The following is a 19,191-nucleotide window of genomic DNA, read 5'->3' on the forward strand; positions in this document are numbered from 1 at the left end:
CGGCCTGTGGGTGTAGCTAGGATTGTAGTTCAGTCTCTCTTTGAGAAATATGTGTGTTAATTTTGGCTAGAACCTGTTGGTAGTCAGTTTTTAGGGTACGGGTGATGGTTATAGTTTGTGCTGGGTAAGACGAGGTGTTGCTTGGGTATATTCCCCCTGTGGCTGCCTGGCCCCAGATTGCGTTGGCTGGGTTGGTGATGTGAATTGCTCGAGATGAGGGGGTCTGTCTGTCTGTTTTTTTTGGTGATTCAATTCATAACACAGCTGGACCAGGGACACCCATAGTTTTGGGGCCATTCAGTTTTACAGGCGCTGCGGGATTGTTGGTGTGGAAAGCAAATGGCAAAGCGGAACATGTGGAAATAAGGGTCCCAACTGCTATCTATCATGGTGAGTTTAGGGAGGGGAAGGTCTACTGAGGATGCGTCCATGGAGCATCGGGTGTAACTGATGACATTGGTGTGTGACCTCTGGTTAGCATTGTAGGTTTCTTTGAGGGTGAACAGGTAGTAGGGTTGTGAAGGGGCCCTGTTGGCAGAGGAGTGTCCGTAGAAGAAGATGTAAGAGGTGGAGAGCCAGAAGAGCGGGCTCGGAGCAGGCATGAGGTCGGCAGCTTACGCCTTAGGAATAGTAGGAAGGGAGGGCGTTTTAGAAATGCGAACTTTGAGAGGGTTGTGGGGTACGGGCGTGCCTGGCTTTAGAGGGGTTTGTGGGTTCGTGTTTAAGGAGAGACAGGCAGGAGGGTGGTGGGATTGAGGGGTGCACATGTTTGGAAAGTTACAGCGGAATTGTGCAGGAAGGAAACTAGGAGAGACAGTATGCGGCAAGGGGGAAGGGTTTGTAGACTTTTGTAGGTCAGGAGTTCCTTGAGTTGATGGGGGGAGGTAATGACAACAGCTGCCCTAAACGTTAATTTCTTTGACTCTTGAAGTAGTAGGTAGGCTGCAGCCAGGGCCCGAAGGCAGGGGGCCCACCCTTGCACGGTGGGGTCTAGTCGGCCAGCAGGGATGCAGAGCCTCCCATGGTGAGAGAGGAAGGGGCATATGCATACGGCGGCTGGCTAAACAGGGCATCCCCTATTAGCCGATGGCCGTGTTGTGAGTCAGAACCTTCGAGCCAGTCTTCACCGAAACGAAAGAACTGATGGGCCTCTGTAAGGCCGAGGGCCGTGGGTTACCTGGTACCAGGATTTTTTGAGCGAGAGAAGGGAGGAAACCCAGGCTGGACGAATGAGGAGGGAAAGGAGAAAATTCAGTTCCCTGTGGGCCGAGTTCGCTCTCAGAATTGTTTGGATAGGTATGCAACTGCTGCAAAGGTGGGTCCATGCATCTGACCTAGGACTCCAAGAGCCAAGCCATTGTGCTTATGTAATGAAAGGTTGTTGTAAGTCTGGAAGATGTAGGGCTGGGGGCTTTGAGTAGTGCCTGTTGGAGTGACAGGAAGGGCTGGTTGACTGTGGCCTCTACAGGCTCGGATGGGGAACCTTGGGAGAGATCATATAGGGGCTTTGCTAATAAAGAGTAGTTGGGGATCCAAGTTCTAAAGTAGCCTGCTAGTCCTAAGAAGGAGAGTATCTCTTGTTTGGTTTTTGGGATGGGAAGACATCTAATGAAGCACTTTCGGTCTAGGGTGATGGCCTTTGAGTCATGGGCAAGGAGGACTCCTAGATAGGTGACTTGAGTGAGGGAGAGCTGGACCTTTTGGGGGGATACTCGGTATCCTTGGTCAGCAAGGAAGTTGAGAAGAGAGGTGGTGTCTGTGAGACAGTTAGAGAGGGACTGCATAGGAGGAGGTCATTAACGTATTGTAGGAGGGTGGACTGGGGAAAGTGTAATTTTTGTAGGTCTGATTCAAGAGTTTGACCAAAGATATGGGGGCTATCTCTGAACCCTTGGGGAAGCACTGTCCACGTGAGCTGTTGTGACTGTTTAGTGTCTGGGTCAGTCCAAGTGAAGGTGAACAGGTCTTGTGACTGAGGGGAGAGGGGAATGGTGAAAAAGGCATCTTTAAGATCTATGACTGAGAAATGGGTGGCACTAGGAGGAATAGAGGATAAGAGCTGAGGTCTTGGATAAGGCGGAACGTACCATTGCCTTTTTTACTGCTAGAATAGGGGTGTTAAGTGGAGAATGGGTTGGCCTGAGGAACCCTTTTCTTAAGAGGTCTAAAATAATTGGTTGTAATCCTTTCAGGCTGGAGATGGGGAGAGGATATTGGGGTTGGCTGGGGAAGTAGTGTGGGTTTTTAAGGAATATTTGTACGGGAGGACAGAGTGCTAATGAGGGGGTGGTGGTGTCCCACACTATGGGGTTGATGCTGGCTTGGAGCGAAGGCAGAGTAGGAGCAAGAGTTTGATCTATGGAACTCGCCACCAAGGCAATGAGTGAGGTGGATTGCGGGAGGGTGATTGGGTTGAAGGTGATGGAGGTTTTAAATTTAGAGAGAATGTCTCTTCTTAATGAAAGGAGTGGGCATTGTGGCATGACTAGGAATCGATGGGAAAAGATGTGGCTGGAGAAAGTGCAGGAGAGGGGAGGAGTGGCTCTTGGACGTATGCTTTGGCCTCTGACCCCGACTATGGGAGATCCAAAGAGGGAAGTGGTGCCCCAAAATTCCCTTAAAACCAAGAAAGTAGCTCTGGTGTCTAGGAGAAAGGTGACGGGACGTCCATCCACTGTTAAAGAGACCCTGGGCTCCTGTGTGGTGATGATTTGTGTCCGGAAGGAAGTCCCAAGGCCCTGTCAGTCTTGAATGGCCAATCCTAGAAGATCGGGAGTTGGGATGGTGGCCGGCCCGGCCCCCCTTCGGGAGCCGGGGCAGTCTACGCCCCAATGGCCAGATTGGTGGCATTTAGGACATGGCCAGTTGGGGGGCCTGGGATTTGGGCACTCTCGGACCCAGTGCCCTTCCTTTCTGCATTTGAAACAGGGCCCTGGGGGCTGACATTGGGATGGATGGGCAGACGACAACTTATGGCCGTGTGATCGAGGGGAGGCTTGAAGGGCTTGTGCCAGTAACTGGTACTTTTGCCTCTTTGCCTTCTCATCTCGATTGTGATACACCTTAAATGCTGTCGCTGAGATCTCTGTTTGAGAGGTGAGGGGGCCTTTGTCCAGTTTTTTTAGTTTACCTTTGATATCAGGAAAACTCTGAGCAAAAAAACGGGACATGAGGAGTTGCCTACCGTCTGGGGTTTCGGGATCTATGTTGGTGTATTGTTGGAGTGCCTGTGTAAGGCGGTCTAGAAAAGCGGACGGGTTTTCATTTTTATCCTGTATGACTTCATGAAGTTTTTCAAAGTTAACTGCCTTTTGAGCTGCCCTCTGTAGACCGTCTATGATGCAAGTAGCGAAATGGTCTCGGGCTGATACTCCATTTTGGGTGTTATAATCCCAACTGGGCTCATGCTCAGGTACTGCCTGCGCTCCTGGCTGTAGGGCTGGGGTTGTTTGATGAACCTCATCTGCATAAGTTCGAGCTTGTTCCTAGACTCGCCTATGCTCCTCGGGGAGGAGGGTGTTAGAGAGAATCATATAGATGTCATGGAAGGTAAGGCTATAAGCTTGGATAAGGTATTGGAATTCTTTGATATATAAAGCAGAATTGGAAGTGTAGGAGCCTAGGCGTTTTTCTATTTGTGATAAGTCAGCCATAGAAAAGGGGATGTGGACTTGGACAATACCTTCAGCTCCTCTCCTCTCTAAGGGGGGCAAGGAGGGAGGGGTGTGACTTTGAGCAAGTGGTTGGGGGGCTGAAGGCCGGGGCTGACGGGATAGGCGGTTGAGGGCATGGAGAGGTGGGGGCAGGGGAGGCTGGGCGACTTCCGGTTGGGTGGCGGCCGGAGGGTGGTGGTATGAGGGGGGTTCGTCGGCTGGGTCGAAGTCAGGGGCAGAGGAAGAGGTTGGCGGTTTAAGAGCGGCAAGGAGCTGCTGCGGTTTGCAAGGGAGACAAAGGTTAGGTCTATCCCGTAGGAGAAAGAAGCCGTGGATATATGGGATCTCTACCCATTTTCCTGTTCGCTCGCAATAATTGTAGAGATCCTGGAGAATGTTAGGATCGAGAGACCCATAAGTGGGCCATTTGCTTTGGTTGTCTAGAGGATATGTGGGCCAGTTTTGCTATTTGGGGTCTACTGTGGCCTTAGGGGCTTGAGGTGAGGTGCTTCGTGGGGTCTCTTGCCTGCCTAGAGAGGTAGACCCCGGAAGGGAAGACTTACCGAGATGAGGCCGGTGTTGGGCGAACAGCTTGGCGAACAGGAGAATGGGTGAAGGCTGGTCGGGGGTTTGGGTTGAGTCTAAGAAGAGGTCGGGATCCCACTAAAAGTGGGGAGTCTCGATTCTAGTCACGGCACCAAATGAAAGGGATGCCGGCAAACTCAAACCACACCGAGTACAGCCAAGAGATCTTTATTGGAGAGGTTGAGGTCAGGTCGCGCAGGGGGGAGAGAGAGAGAGAGAGAGAGAGCTGTTGGGTGGAGTAATTTATAGCCCCCAGGGCTATATGGGCACTGATGATTGGATGGGGGGCAGGCCTGAAGGGAGGAGTAGGAGGTGCCTTCTTTTATTGGGTCTCGTTTGGCGGGCCGATGTAGTGCTGGGTGAAGAAGAACCCGGAACCAGCGCCATCTTGTGGCGCCTTGCGTCACCTAACATAATCTCTGTTTATTTTTGAGAAAGAGTCTAGAAGTGGAATCGTAGGAATAGTGAATATGATCATTTTTAAGTTTTTTTTTTTTTTTTATTGAGACATGGTCTCCCTCTGTTGCCTAGGCTGGAATGCAGTAGTGTGATCATGGCTCACTGCAGCCTTGACCTCCTGGGCTCAAGCAATCCTCCTACCTCAGTCTCCCAAGTAGCTGGGACCACAGACGCACACCACCATGCCCCCCTAATTTTTGTATTTTTTGTAGAGACGGGGTTTTGCCATGTTGCCCAGGTTGGTCTCGAGCTCCTGGGCTCAAGGAGTGCTCCTGCCTTGGTCTCCCAAAGTGCAAGGATTACAGGCATGAGCCACTATGCCTGGCCTCTTTTTTTTGTTTGTTTGAAACAGGGTCTGGCTCTGTTGCCCAGGCTAGAGTGCAGTGGTGAGATCACGGCTCACTGTAGCCTTGACCTCCAGGATTCAAGTGATCCTCTCTCTTCAGCTTCCCAAGTACCTGGGACCACAGGTGTATGCTACCACACCTGGCTAATTCTTAGTTTTTGTAGAGATGGGGTCCCAGGCTGGTCTCAAACTCCTGGGCTCAAGCGATCCTCGCACTTCAGCCTCCTAAAGTACAGTAAGCCACCGTGTCAACCAAGATTCTTGCCAAATTAATTTTCAGCGTTTACACCCTTAGAGTCTCATTGGCAACATATGAGAATGTTCTTCTCAACATAGTCTCATAAACATTATTATAAGACATTTATTTTTTGCCCATACATTAAGCAGGAAAGGATAACTCATTGTTTGACTAACCCAATTCTGTAATCAATTACTTCATAAATTATAATAATTGATTATTATAATTAGTATCTTTGTGAATTAAAAAAATTTCAAATACATTTATATGGTTTTTAAAAAATAAATAAAGAAAGAAGCCAGGCTTGGTGGTTCACGCCTGTAATTCCAGCACCTTGGGAGGCCAAGGGAGGCGGATCACTTGAGGTTAGGAGTTTGAGACCAGCCTGGCCAACATAGCGAAACCCCCTACTAAAAATACAAAAAGTAATGTGGTGGTGGACGCCTGTTATCCCTGTAGTCCCAGTTACTTGGGAGGCTGAAGCAGGAGAATCACTTGAACCTGGGAGGTGGAGGTTGCAGTGAGCCGAGATCACGCCCTTGCACTCCAGCCTGGGTGACAGAGCAAGCCTCTGTCTCGAAAAAAAAAAAAAAAAACGGAAAATACAGGAATACAGGGCCAGGTGTGGTGCCTCATGTCTCTTATCCCCTCACTTTGGGAAGCCAAAGTGGGAGGATCACTTAAGCCCAGGAGTTTGAGACTGCAGTGGGTTATGATCACACACTGCACTCCAGTGACAGAGAGAGACCTTGTCCTTAAAAGAAAAAAAAAAAAAAAGAATGAAGAGTGGCTTATAATTCTCAGGCCTGTCCCCCATGGACAACTTCTTTTAACTCGTTTTGCTTTAGTTCTTCTGGTGGTTATCTAAATACTTCCTCAAGTTTTTGATTTGTCGGTTTTAGATGTCTGTTTGCTTCTCACTGTCATAAATGAGGATTTAGCTCACACTTTTTTTTTCAATCTCACTGTCCTCTTTCCAGTTTACTTACATAATTTTTCTCATTTACTTACATAATTTTTCTCAGTTCCTCCACTAGTTATTTCTGCCACTTTTGATAGCATCCTTAAGCTCTCTTTCTTGTTCCATAGACAGAGTCATCTCTTGATCTTTGCTTTGTAAGATGAGCACATTAGTGCCATCTGCTCCCAGTAATGACAGTCTTTCTCATTTTACCCTCTAGATGTGCAGTGGAGCTACAGGGATGAATAAGGCAAGGACCTTGTCATTAAGGAGCTGTAAGACTCTTCAGATTTAATGTAGATAGATGTGAAGTTATAACAGAAAGTGTTAAGTACCAAAAAGGAGATATGGAAAAGTGATGCAGTAGCTTACAGGAAAAAATGATTACTTCTGAAAGTAGAGATCTGAGATGATTTGATGAAGGATTTGTCATTTGAGTTGAGCATAGACTATATAGAGGTAGTTTACTTTGAGAAAACTCTAAACTTAATTTTTACTCTCCTAAAACAAATACTTAAAGCACTTTTTGATAAAAACCTTTTGTTTTTATAGGCAAGAAGGCTTTAGCTGATGCACAGATCCCTTATTCAGCAGTGGACCAGGCGTGTGTTGGCTATGTTTTTGGTACGTATTAAACTGTGTATTCTCACATTTTTTTTACCTAAATCTAGCAGCAACTACACAAACAATGCAGAGGCATTTGTGAATTTTAACCCTCAAAAACTCAGAATTCATTCAATTATATTTGTATTGAAGAAAAAAAGAAAAAAAACCTCAGAATTCAAAGTCTGATTTAAGGGAATTACCACTATTTATAGATTTTCCTTATGTGTCAACCTAGTGTAATTTTTCTTTTGGTGACTATTCCAAATCATACTGTAAAGATCTTCTTTAGTCTTTTTAAAAATATGGCCAGGCACTGTGGCTCATGCCTATAATCCCAGCACTTTGGGAGGCTGAGGCGGGCGGATCATGAGGTCAGGAGATCGAGACCATCTGGCTAATACGGTGAAACCCTTCCTTTACTAAAAATACAAAAAATGCGCCTGTAGTCTCAGCTACTCAGGAGGGAGAGGCAGGAGAATCGCTTGAACCCGGGAGGCAGAGGTTGCAGTGAGCTGAGATCATGCCACTGCACTCCAGCCTGGGCAACAGAGCAAGACTCCATCTCAAAAAAAAAAAAAAAAAGCATAGTGTTTCATTGAATAAATGTATTATAATTTATTTTATCAATCCACTTTTAATGGATATTTAAAAGTTCCAGTCTTTTCACAGAATTTAAAAAATACTTAATTGTCAAATAAAGATTGAATATATTCAAGGTATAAAATAAGATGTTTTATGTATATATTGTATAATAATTACCACAATCCAGTTAATTAGCCATTAATTACCACCCATGCTGTACGTTAGATCCACAGAACTTGCTCATCTTATAACTGGAAGTTTGTACCATTTGACTAACATCTCTGTTTCCCCTAACCCCAACAACATTTTTTTTTGTTTTTGGCAAAGGGGTGGGATGTGTGGGAACCCCTACGTCATTTTAAATGATTATATGATATTCTACTCTTGAAGATCTACTATAGCTTATTTAGAAGTAGTAATGATATTTTCTAATTTCTAGTTATTATAAAAATTCTATGAATATATACAGTATTATTAAAATAGTATAGTAGGTGTTACTATAGATGAATATTTGTGCATATCTATGATTTCCTTCTTTGAGATATCAAGATATCAAGAGAATTCTAGAAGTGAAACGTACTGGGTTAAAGGGATGCAGAATATATTTATTGAAAAGCAGATCCCTAACTTTCCTGATTTTGCTGAAGACTCCTGGAGCCTGTACCTTCAGATGTTCCCATCACACTGCTCCAGCATATCTACCTTGGTGGTCATGTTACTTGTGTTTGAAATGCTTGTTCCTTGGTGCTGTAAAGAAATAGCACTTGAACATAAATTTAATTTACTCAGCAAGGCCATTTTTACTTCCTGCAGAAAGGGTATACTCGCCAGCAGTTTTGCCACGAGAGTACACCGAACAAAGGAGACAGGGTCATTTATAACCTGATGCGTCCACCCTACTGCTGTGTCCAGTTCCATTGGCTGGAATGGGACCTCACATTCTGTATTTGTCCTGATTGGCTAGCAACTTAGAATTTTTTAAAAAAGGCAAAGGCAGAGGAGAACAAAGGAAGGAGGAAGTAACTTGTGGAATGCCGAGAAAGGTAAGAACACCTTCAAATAACGAAGAGGAACAGGCCGTGACTTAATGCTTGCTTAGACCAGTATAAGCAGGCCAGGGCAAATATTTAGGCTAAATTGTGGGAGCTAAGAACATAAAGTATAATGATTTCTTTACCATGGCTAGCAGATATTTAAGAATATTAGCACAGGTCTTTGAATAAATTTTGCTTCTAAGAGAAGTTACTATTTGTTCCTAATTAAATGAGGAGGAAAGTCTTTGAAGAGGAACCTCTACTTTACTTTTTACACTTGGGAAATGAAGTCACATGTGTATTTAACATGGATCATGTTTTCCTGGAATGCCTTGGCATGCAGGGTCTTTTAAACTTTTTGAAGTTGTGAAATCTTTATATGAAAAGTAAATCATGGCCTTTAATCACTGGCATAGGTTTAAAGATTTTATTTATTTATTTATTTATTTATTTATTTATTTATTTAAGACCGAGTCTTGCTCTGTCGCCCAGGCTGGAGTGCAGTGGTGCAATCTCAGCTCACTGCAACCTCTGCCTCCTGGTTCAAGTCATTCTTCTGCCTCAGCCTCCCAAGTACCTGGGATTACAGGTGCGTGCCACCACGCCTGGCTAATTTTTTGTATTTTTAGTAGAGATGGAGTTTCACCATGTTAGCCAGGATGGTCTTGATCTCCTGACCTCATGATCTGCCTGCCTCGGCCTCCCAAAGTGCTGGGATTACAAGCATGAGCCACCACGCCTGGCCAAGATTTAAAGATTTTTTTCTGACATTTAGGTGTTAATGAAATATTGCTTTCTTTATCACATAGCCTTAGCCAGATGGAATTGTTTTCTATTAACTGGTCATTTCTTTACTTCTCTACCTCTGTATTATACAAAGAAAGTGCACATGTATTCTGTTTTCAGTCTTTTTTGCAGAGTAAATGATGGTTAGTGTTAAAACTGTTTCTAAGATATTTACTGTCTTGCACATGTTATATGCTAGGCAAAGGTATAATATTGAAAAAACCTATAATGTAGTATTATGTTGCATTGCAGCTCCATAATTCTCCATATTAAAATTTTTGTTTTTCTATTCAGGTGACTCTACCTGTGGGCAGAGGGCTATCTATCACAGTTTGGGAATGACTGGAATTCCTATAATCAACGTCAACAATAACTGCGCTACTGGTTCTACTGCTTTGTTTATGGCCCGCCAGCTGATTCAGGGTGGTAAGGAGTGCTTGTCTAGTGTACTTAAATATGCCCCATTTTAATCATTTAATCACACGACCATCAGAGGAATTATTTTATAATGTACTTGTTTTAAAAAAGGCTTTATCAGGCCGGGTGTGGTGGCTTATGCTTGTAACCCCAGCACTTTGGGAGGCCGAGGCGGGTGGATTGAGCTCGTGAATTTGAGACTAGCTCTGGGCAACGTAACAAAACCCCGTCTCTACAAAAAATACAAAAATTAGCCAGGTATGGTGGCGTGCATCTGTAGTCCCAGCTACCTGGGAGGCTGAGGTGGGAGGATGACTTGAACCTGGGAGACAGAGATTGCAGTGAGCCTAGACGGCACCACTGCACTCCAGCTTGGGCGATAGAGCCAGACCTTGTCTCAAAAAAACCACCCAAAAAAACAACAAAAAAAGGCTTTATCAGCCAGGCATGGTGGCTCACACTCGTAATTTCAACACTCTGGGGGACCAAGGCAAGAGCATCACTTGAGCCCAGGAGTTCAAGACCAGGCTGGGCAATGTAGTGAGACCCTGTGTTTATACAAAATTAAAAAAAATTAGCCAGGCATGGTGGTCCCAGCTACTCAGGAGGCTGAGGCTGGAGGATGTATGATCATACGACTGCACTGTAGCCTGGGCCACACGGTGAGACTGTCTCTTAAAAAAAAAAAAAATTAAGGTAAAATAAAAAGGCATTGTGAGATATAATTTATAGACCATAAAACTCACCTTTTTAAAGTGTACAATTCAGTGTTTTTTGTATATTCACAGAATTGTATACCTATTACCACTATGTAATATTATAACTTTTTTTTTTTTGAGAGGGAGTCTTGCTCTGTTGCCCAGACTGGAGTGCTGTTGTGCCATCTCAGCTCACTGCAACCTCCACCTCCTGGGTTCAAGTGATTCTCATGCCTCAGCCTCCCAAGTAGCTGGGATTACAGGTACTCACCACCATGCCTGGCTAATTTTTTTGTATTTTTAATAGAGACGGGGTTTCACTATATTAGCCAGGCTGGTCTCAAACTCCTGACCTCAAGTGATCTGCCCACCTTGGCCTCACAAAGTGGTGGGATTACAGGTGTGAGCCACCACACCTCATCATATTAGAACATTTTTATCACCACAGAAAGAAACCCTGTACCCATTAGCATTCATTCTCCATTTTCTCCTTCCCTCAGTCCCTAGAAACCACTAATTTACTTTCTCTTTGTGGATTTTCATATTCTGAATATTTATATAAATGGAATTGTACAATACATGGCCTTTTGTGGTTTATTTCACTTAACACAATGTTTTCACAGTTTATTCATGTTGTAGCATATATCAGTACTTAATTCCTTTTCATGGCCAACTAATATTCCATTGTATGGATATATCACATTAAAAAATAGATGGACTGTATTTTAAATGTACAAGAAAAATAAAAAATAAAATAAGTAGAAATGAGATCTTGCTATGTTGCCCAGGCTGATCTTGAGCTAATGGCTTTAAGTGATCTTCCTGCCTTGGCCCCTCAAAGTGCTACGATGGCTACACCACATTTCTTCTACCTGTTTATCAGTTGATGGACATTGTTGCTTGCAATTTTTTGTTTCCATCAGTTGAGGGATTGTTTCTACTTTTTGGCTGTTATGAATAATGCTGCCATAGTGGGCATGGTGTCTGGCACCTGTAATCCTAGCTTCTTGGGAGGCTGAGGCGGGAGGATCACTTGAGCCTAGGAGACTGAGGCTGCATTTTGCTATGACTGCGCCACTATACTCCAGCCTGGGCAACAGAGCAAGACACTGTCTTTTAAAAATCAGGGTAGGGGGGAGGGCGAAGATAATGACATTGTAAACATTGTGTATAATTTTTTGTGTGTGTGGCCATGTATTTTCAGTTCTTTTGTATATGTATCATATCCTTTGTTTCCATATATTCTAGGATTTTTTATTAGGTCCTCTCTCTGTTCCACTGATTTGATTGTTGATTATTATTTCACTACCCAGCGTTTTAATTATTGGAACTTTACATTGTTTGATAATGCTACTGGTCTCTGTTTCTGTTCTCTTATTTTTTTTAAGAAAAAATGTGGCAATTCTGTCTTTTTTTTTTTTTTAAATTCATCTCCTGCAGGAATATTTGGCTCTTCAGTTGAACTTTAACATCATTTTTAGGTGCCCCCTCTCTCTAAAAATAATTCTTTTGAGATTTTCATTGGGTTCATTTTTTAATTTTTAATTTCAAATTTTAAATGTTTTTCTAAATGTGATTCTAAATTACCTTTTTATATTCATTACTGAAACATATTTCTACATTAACATGAAATTTTATTAACATATTGAGACTCAAGAGAAGAATTAAGCACCTTATTGATTTTTCCTCTTTTCTTTTTTTAGAAACAGGGCCTCACTCTCTCACCAAGGCAAGGGTGTGGTAGCATGATCTCAGCTCCTGCCACCTGTGCCTCTTGGCCTCAGGTGATCCTCCCATCTCAGCCTCCTAAGTATTAATAATTGGGATCATAGGCGTGCGCCACCACACCCAACTAATTTTTGTATATTTTGTAGAGACAGGGTCTTGCCATGTTGCCCAGACTGGTCTTGAACTCCTGGTCTCAAGCGATACATCTGCCTTGGCCTCCCAAAGTTTTGGGATTACAGGCGTGATTCACCGCGCCTGGCCCGATTTTTCCTCTTATCTAGAAGAATGTAAAGATTTTCTCTGTAATTTTTCTGTTATTAAAAACTTTGGCTGGTTGGTGGCTTATGTCTGTAATCCCAGCACTTTGGGAAGCTGAGGTGGGTGGATCACTTGAGCCCAGGAATTTGAGACCAGCCTGGGCAACATGGTGAGACTCCATCTCAGCAAAAAAAAAAAAAAAAAGTGCGAGGAAACTGGTCATGGTGTCACAGGCCTGCAGTCCCAGCTACATGCAGACTGCTTGAGCCCAGGAGGTCTAGGCTTCAGTGAGCCATGATTGCACTACTGCACTCCAGCCTGGGTGACAGAGTGAGACACTGTCTCAAAACAAAAAAACAAAAAAACAACAAAAAAAACCAAAACCCAATAAAACTTTTGTGGTGCTGGGCATAATGGCTCATGCCTGTAATCCTAACACTTGGGAGGCCAGGGTGGACAGACCGCTTGAGCCCAGGAGTTCAAGACCAGCCTGAGCAGCACGGTAACACTCTATCTACAAAAAATACAAAAATTAGCTGAATGGGGTGGCACATTCCTGTGTCACCCCATTCAGCTAATAGAGAGGTGAGGTGGGAGGATCGTTTGAGCCTGAGAGGTTGAAGCCGCAGTGAGCTGTGAGCCTGCCACTATACTCCAGTTTCGGTGACAGACTGAAACTTTGTGTCAAAAAAAAAAAAAAAAAAAGCAAACAAACAACAACAACAAAAACAAAAACCTTTGTGGGATTATAGTATGTTTTTATATTTTATTTAAATGGGCTTATTTATTTAGAGACAGAATTTCTGGGCTCAAGTGACCTCCTGCCTCAGCCTACCAAGTCACTAGGACTACAGGGTGTGTACCACCACACTCAGCTAATTTTTCAAACATTTTAATTTTTTAAATTTTTGTGGAGACAGAGTCTTACTATGTTGCCTGGCTGGTCTTGACCTCCTGGCCTCAAGCAATTCGTCTGCTTTGATCTCCCAAACTGATGGGACTATAAGTTCGAGCCACTGTGTGCTCACTTGACGTATTTATTTGAATTGAAGTATTTAATGGTATTTTGTTGGTGTTTGGAAATTTGAATTTTCAAAATAATTACATTTTCCTTTAAGGTGTGGCAGAATGTGTCTTGGCTCTTGGGTTTGAGAAGATGAGTAAGGGAAGCCTTGGAATAAAAGTGAGTGTTATTTTGGCATAGTTACTAAATGAGCTAATATAACCCAAAAGTTGAAAGGTGATACTTATATATATGCGTAGATCTTGGTATTTTAGAATAGTGAAGAATCTTAGAGATAATTTTGTTCAAACTGTTTATTTTACCAGTGATGAAACTGGTGTTCAAAGATATGAGGTTATTGAATTTGAAGTTGATTTATCTATTTAATTTGAAAGCCATTCATGTATTCATTTTTTTGATAAACGAATTGCATTCAATAAATGAAATTCTTTCAACAAATTGAAGAGAGTTAATAAAATGTGGGACTTCTAATTTTGGTAATGGCAAGCCAAGTTTTTTGAGCCAGTTCTCTCACTGATGACAACTAAAATATTTGGATAGAATATGAAAAAAGAAATCTTAAAGGTCTTGAAGAACTAGCAAGAGAGAGGAACTGCAGATGAGTGCCAGAGAATTAACATCAGCATTTGCAGCTACTTTTGCCTTGAAGATCTTTGCTGATCAGGCGGCTGTGAGCCACAATTTTAACAGCCCCCTGGAATGAAAGGGGAAGTAGTCAAAGCTCAGGCCTTCCCAAGATCAGAAGTTTAATACCCACATTAAATTGATACTAAGTAAGGTAAACTCTTTGGGTAGGACGAACCTGAAGTAAAACTGCCCACTTCCATGAGATGATAGGGAGAGTTACCATGGCATCCAGTGAAACAGGGGAGAAAAAAAAAGAGAAAGAATAAAAAACCCAATAAAACCTTTCATTGAGTTAATAAATCACAGACTAGCCCTCATGTGGGATCACTGCCAACATTCTCATTATCTAAGTCGTCCAGGAAACCTCAAACCATGAATTGAATCTAAATTAGTTCCAGAATGGTAGTAACCTAGACAAATTTTCTTCTGGAGGAAAGCACCCTTCTTGAGGCTTTGAGAACCCTTCAAGTAAAATTTCAAGGACACGCAGTTAAAGATAACCAAGGATTAAAGAAACAAGACACCACAATTGAGAAACGAAAGAAAGAAGGAGCAGTAAGAAGTAATCTCTGAAGACCGCCAAAACTAGATTTATTGGATGCAGATTTAACCACGTTTGTTATGTTTAGAGAAATAAAAGACAGCTTGGGAACCGCTTTAGGCTATAGGAAACTACAAAAAAGAACATTATTGGCATGAAAAAAAAAACCTAAATGGAATTTATAGAAAAGAAAAATGACATAAATAAAATTAAAAATTCACTCATGCCTGTAATCCCAGCACTTTGAGAGGCTGAGATGGGCGGATCACTTGAGGCCAGAAGTTCGAGACCAGCCTGGCCAACATGGCAAAACCCGTCTCTACTAAAAATACAAAAAATTAGCCGGGTGTGGTGGTACGTGCCTGTAATCCCAGCTACTCGGGAGGCTGAGGCAGGAGAATCGCCTGAGCCCAGGAGGTGGAGGTTGCAGTGAGCCAAGATGCGCCATTGCACTCCAGCCTGGGCGACAGAGTGAGACTCTGTTTCAAAAAAAAGAAAGAAAATGGGTTGAAGATAATTTTTTACTGTTATATAAGATTATACTATTATCTAACTTATGTGATCAACCTGATCCCATTTTCTCTGTTGAAACTTTAAAGGACCTCTACCCCAAATTAAGTGAAATACATGTGATAATATTTCTTAGAAACCACAAAAGTGGCACTTAATAGGCATTCAAATCAATGAGTTGTTTCCCTCTTTAAAGAATGCCTTTAAAAAGTGGTAGAAGTTAGGTTGGATCTTAAAGATAATTTAGGAGTGGGTAAGGGGAAATGAGCTCTTCCTAGATGTCAGGGAAAGCATCATGAGCCTAGTCATGGGTGTTTGAATGAATATGATATACCCAGGGAACAGTTTTAAAAACTGTCTGGATTAGAGTGGCAGCTGGAGAAGACTGAGAAATAAGGTTGTGTAAGTGAATATATAATGTTTATGACACATGAAAAATATGTGTTTTTTTCAGCAGTGAATGGTACATACCCTGGTGACTTTTATTTGAAAATTATTAAAAATTATAAAATAGTAAAATTCATCCTGTAGTACAATTAAAAAGAAATATATATAAATTAAAAGTCCCTCCTTCTGCCTTTTTTTTTTTTTTTTTTTTGAGACCAAGTCTCCCTCTGTCACCCAGGCTGGAGTGCAGTGGTGCGATCTCGGCTCACTGCAACCTCTGCCTCCTGGGTTCAAGCGATTCTCCTGCCTCAGCCTCCTGAGTAGCTGGGACTACAGGCGCCCACCACCACGCCTGGCTAATTTTTGCATTTTTAGCAGAGATGGGGTTTCACCATATTGGCCAGCCTAGTCTTGAACTTCTGACCTCGTGATCCACCCGCCTCGGCCTCCCAAAGTGCTGGGATTACAGGTGTGAGCCACCGCCCCTGGCCGCTGGCCCCTTCTATCTATTTAATCTTGTCCCTCAGAGGTAACCAATGTTAATAATTAAGTATCTATATCTCCTGCCGTTTTCCCAAATTAATACAGACACATGTAACTAAGCATTCATATGCATATACACACATACACGTTAAAAAACCTTTGTAAATTTACTGCCTGGGGTACCCCCCTTGCCCATGCCTCCAGCTACAAAACAATTCAATTGTTTTTTTTTCCAAAATAAAACCTCAGCTAGCTCTGCCAAAAAACAAAACAAAAAACCACACATAAAAAACCTTTGTAAATATATAGATAAGATTAATGATATTTTACATGTTACTTTTTCAATTAACAGTTGAACATCTTTCCTGGTTAGAACATATTGATATACAGTGAGCCATGATTGTGCCACTGCACCCCAAACCTGGGCAACAGAGGAAAATTTAATTTTAACAAAGTCCAGCTTTTCAATTCTTTCTCTCATGAATTGTGCCTTTTGTGATGTATCTAAAACGCCAATGCCAAACTCAAGGTCATCTAGGTTTTCTGTCACATGTGTTTTACATGTAGGTCTGCGATCTATTTTGAGTTAATTTTTGTGAAGGGTGTAAGGTCTGTGCCTGGATTCATTATTTTCATGTGGACGTCCAGTTGTCCCAGCACCATTTGTTGAAAAGATTATCTTTTTTCCATTATATTGCCTTTGCTTCTTTGTCAAAGATCAGTTGACTGTATTTATGTAGGTCTATGTCTGAACTCTTTATTCTGTTCCATTTATCTATTTGTCTAATTTGTCTGAATTTTTTTTGTCAATACCACACTGTCTTAATTACTGTAGCTTTAGATAAGTCTTGAAATTGAGTAGTGTCAGTCCTTCTGTTGAATTTTTTCACAAGTTTTTTTTTTTTTTTTTTTTTTTGAGACAGAGTCTCTCTTACCCAGGCTGGAGTGGAGTGCGGTGGCACAACCTTGGCTCACTGCAACCTCTGCCTCCCTATTTCAAGAGATTCTCCTGCTTCAACCTCCGAAGTAAGTGGGATTACAGGCTCCCACCGCCATGCCGGGCTAATTTTTGTATTTTTAGTAGAGACGGGGTTTTCCCATGTTGACCAGGCTGGTCTCAAACTCCTGACCTCAGGCGATCCACCTGCCTTGGCCTCCTAAAGTGCTGGGATTACAGGTGTGAGCCACCGCGCCGGGCCTGATTTGTTAAAATTTTGTTACGGATTTTTGTGTTTATGTCCGCAAGGGTGTTGGTTTGTTTTTTTCTTTCCATTGTGCAGGTTGGTCTTGAACTTCAGGGCTCAAGTGATCTGCCCACTTTGGCTTCCCAAAGTTTTGGGATTACAGGTGTGGGCCACCATACCCAGTCTAGTTTTAACATGAGAATAATGCTGGCCTCATAGAATAGCTGGGAAGTGTTCTCTTCTCTTCTGTTTTTTGGAATAGTTTATATGTAAATTGGTATTTTTTTCTCTTAAATTTTTGGTAGAATTCACCAGTTCACATCTGGTCTGGTGACTTCTTTTCTTTTCTTTTTTAATTTTTTTTTGAGATGGATTTTGCTCTTGTTGCCCAAGCTGGGTACAACGGTGCAATCTTGGCTCACCGCAACCTCCACCTCCCATGTTCAAGCAATTCTCATGCCTCAGCCTCCCGAGTAGCTGGGATTACAGGCATGTGCCATGATGCCATGCTAATTTTGTATTGTTAGTAGAGACAGGGTTTCTCCATGTTGGTCAGTCTGGTCTTGAACTCCCAACTTCAGGTGATCCACCCACCTTGGCCTCCCAAAGTGGGATTACAGGCATGAGCCACTGCGCCCAGCCCTAAAATATTTTTAATTTAAAAAATATTTTTTTTTTGCATTCTCATCTTTGGGTCATGGCCTGGTGATTTCTTTATGGGAAAGTTTTCAATCTTCTAAGTTTATATATAAATATATATATATTTAGTAAATAGGTTACTTTTCAGGTTGTCTATTTTTTTTGTACAGTGAGCGTTGATAGTTTATGTCCTTCATGGAATTTGTGTAGTTCATCCAAATTGTTAACCTTATTGGTAAAAAGTCATTCATGTTATTCCCGTCTTTTTCATGCAGGATCTTTGGACATATCTTTTCCCTTCCCTTCTTCTGTTGTTGGTAATTTTTATCTTCCCTCTTTTTTCCATGGTCATCTTTTGTCAGAGTGATCATGGAAAAAGAAAGTTTACAATAAAAGGACCAGCTTTTGTTTTCACTGATTTTCTATATACTCTTCTTTTTTTTTTTTTTTTTTTTTTTTTTTTTTGAGACAGAGTCTCACTCTGTCACCCAGGCTGGAGTGCAATGGCATGATCTCAGCTCACTACAACCTCTGCCTCCTGGGTTCAAGCAATTCTCCTGCTTCAGCCTCCTGAGTAGCTGGGATTACAGGCGCCTGCCACAACGCTCAGCTAATTTTTTTAGTTTTACTAGTGACCGGGTTTCACCATGTTGGCCAGGCTGGCCTTAAACTCCTGACCTCGTGATCCACACGCCTGGCCTCCCAAATTGCTGGGATTACAGGTGTGAGCCGTGGTGAATGGCCTATATTCTTTTTTCTAGTTTATTCTGCTCACTTCTACCCATTCTTTTTCATTCTGCTCATTTTCTATTTCAATCTGTTCTCATTCTTGATGTTTCCTTTCTTCTCCTTACTTTGGGTTTAATTTATTCTTTATTTTAAATTAGCCATGCCCAGCTAATTTTTTGCAGAGATGGAATCTCGCTATGTTGTCCATGCTGGTCTCGAACTCCTGGGCTCAGGTGGGCCTTCCACCTGGGCCTCCCAAAGTGTTGGGATTACAGGCATGACCCACCATGCCTGGCTACTATATATATATGTATGTATGTATGTGTGTGTGTATATATTATGTGCGTGTGTGTGTGTGTATATGTATTTATTCATTCCCAAGACAGAGTCTCACTCTGTCGCCCAGGCTGGAGTGCAGTAGTGGTGTGATCTCGGCTCACTGCAATCTTCACCTCCTGGGTTCAAGCAGTTCTCCCACCTCAGCCTCCCGAATAGCTGGGACTGTAGGTGCATACCACCACACCTGGCTAATTTATGTATTTTTAGAAGAGATGGGGTTCACCCTGTTGGCCAGGCTGGTCTTGAACTCCTGAGCTCAAGTGATCCACCCATCTCAGCCTCCCAAAGTGCTAGGATTACAGGTGTGAGCCACCACGCCCAGCCTATTTCCTTCGGTTCTTTTTTTTTTTTTTTATACTTTAAGTTCTAGGGTACAT

General features: G+C 42.6%; 1 protein-coding gene across 4 annotated transcripts in view; it reads left to right on the forward strand.

Moving 5' to 3' along the window:
* SCP2 (sterol carrier protein 2) overlaps positions 1 to 19,191 on the forward strand; it is a 129,392-nt gene that overhangs the window by 21,924 nt on the left and 88,277 nt on the right. For 2 of the 4 annotated variants that reach the window (XM_030818834.1, XM_030818836.1), the window contains exons 3-4: positions 6,795 to 6,866; positions 9,545 to 9,676. In XM_030818834.1, the coding sequence (XP_030674694.1) occupies positions 6,795 to 6,866; positions 9,545 to 9,676 (204 nt within the window). Of the gene's footprint in view, positions 1 to 6,794; positions 6,867 to 8,421; positions 8,474 to 9,544; positions 9,677 to 13,469; positions 13,535 to 19,191 lie in introns of those variants that run through there. The other 2 variants (XM_030818833.1, XM_030818835.1) reach the window with 2 other exon arrangements.

The sequence above is a fragment of the Nomascus leucogenys genome, chromosome 9 (assembly GCF_006542625.1).
Source record: "Nomascus leucogenys isolate Asia chromosome 9, Asia_NLE_v1, whole genome shotgun sequence".
In the NCBI taxonomy this organism is placed as follows: domain Eukaryota; kingdom Metazoa; phylum Chordata; class Mammalia; order Primates; family Hylobatidae; genus Nomascus; species Nomascus leucogenys.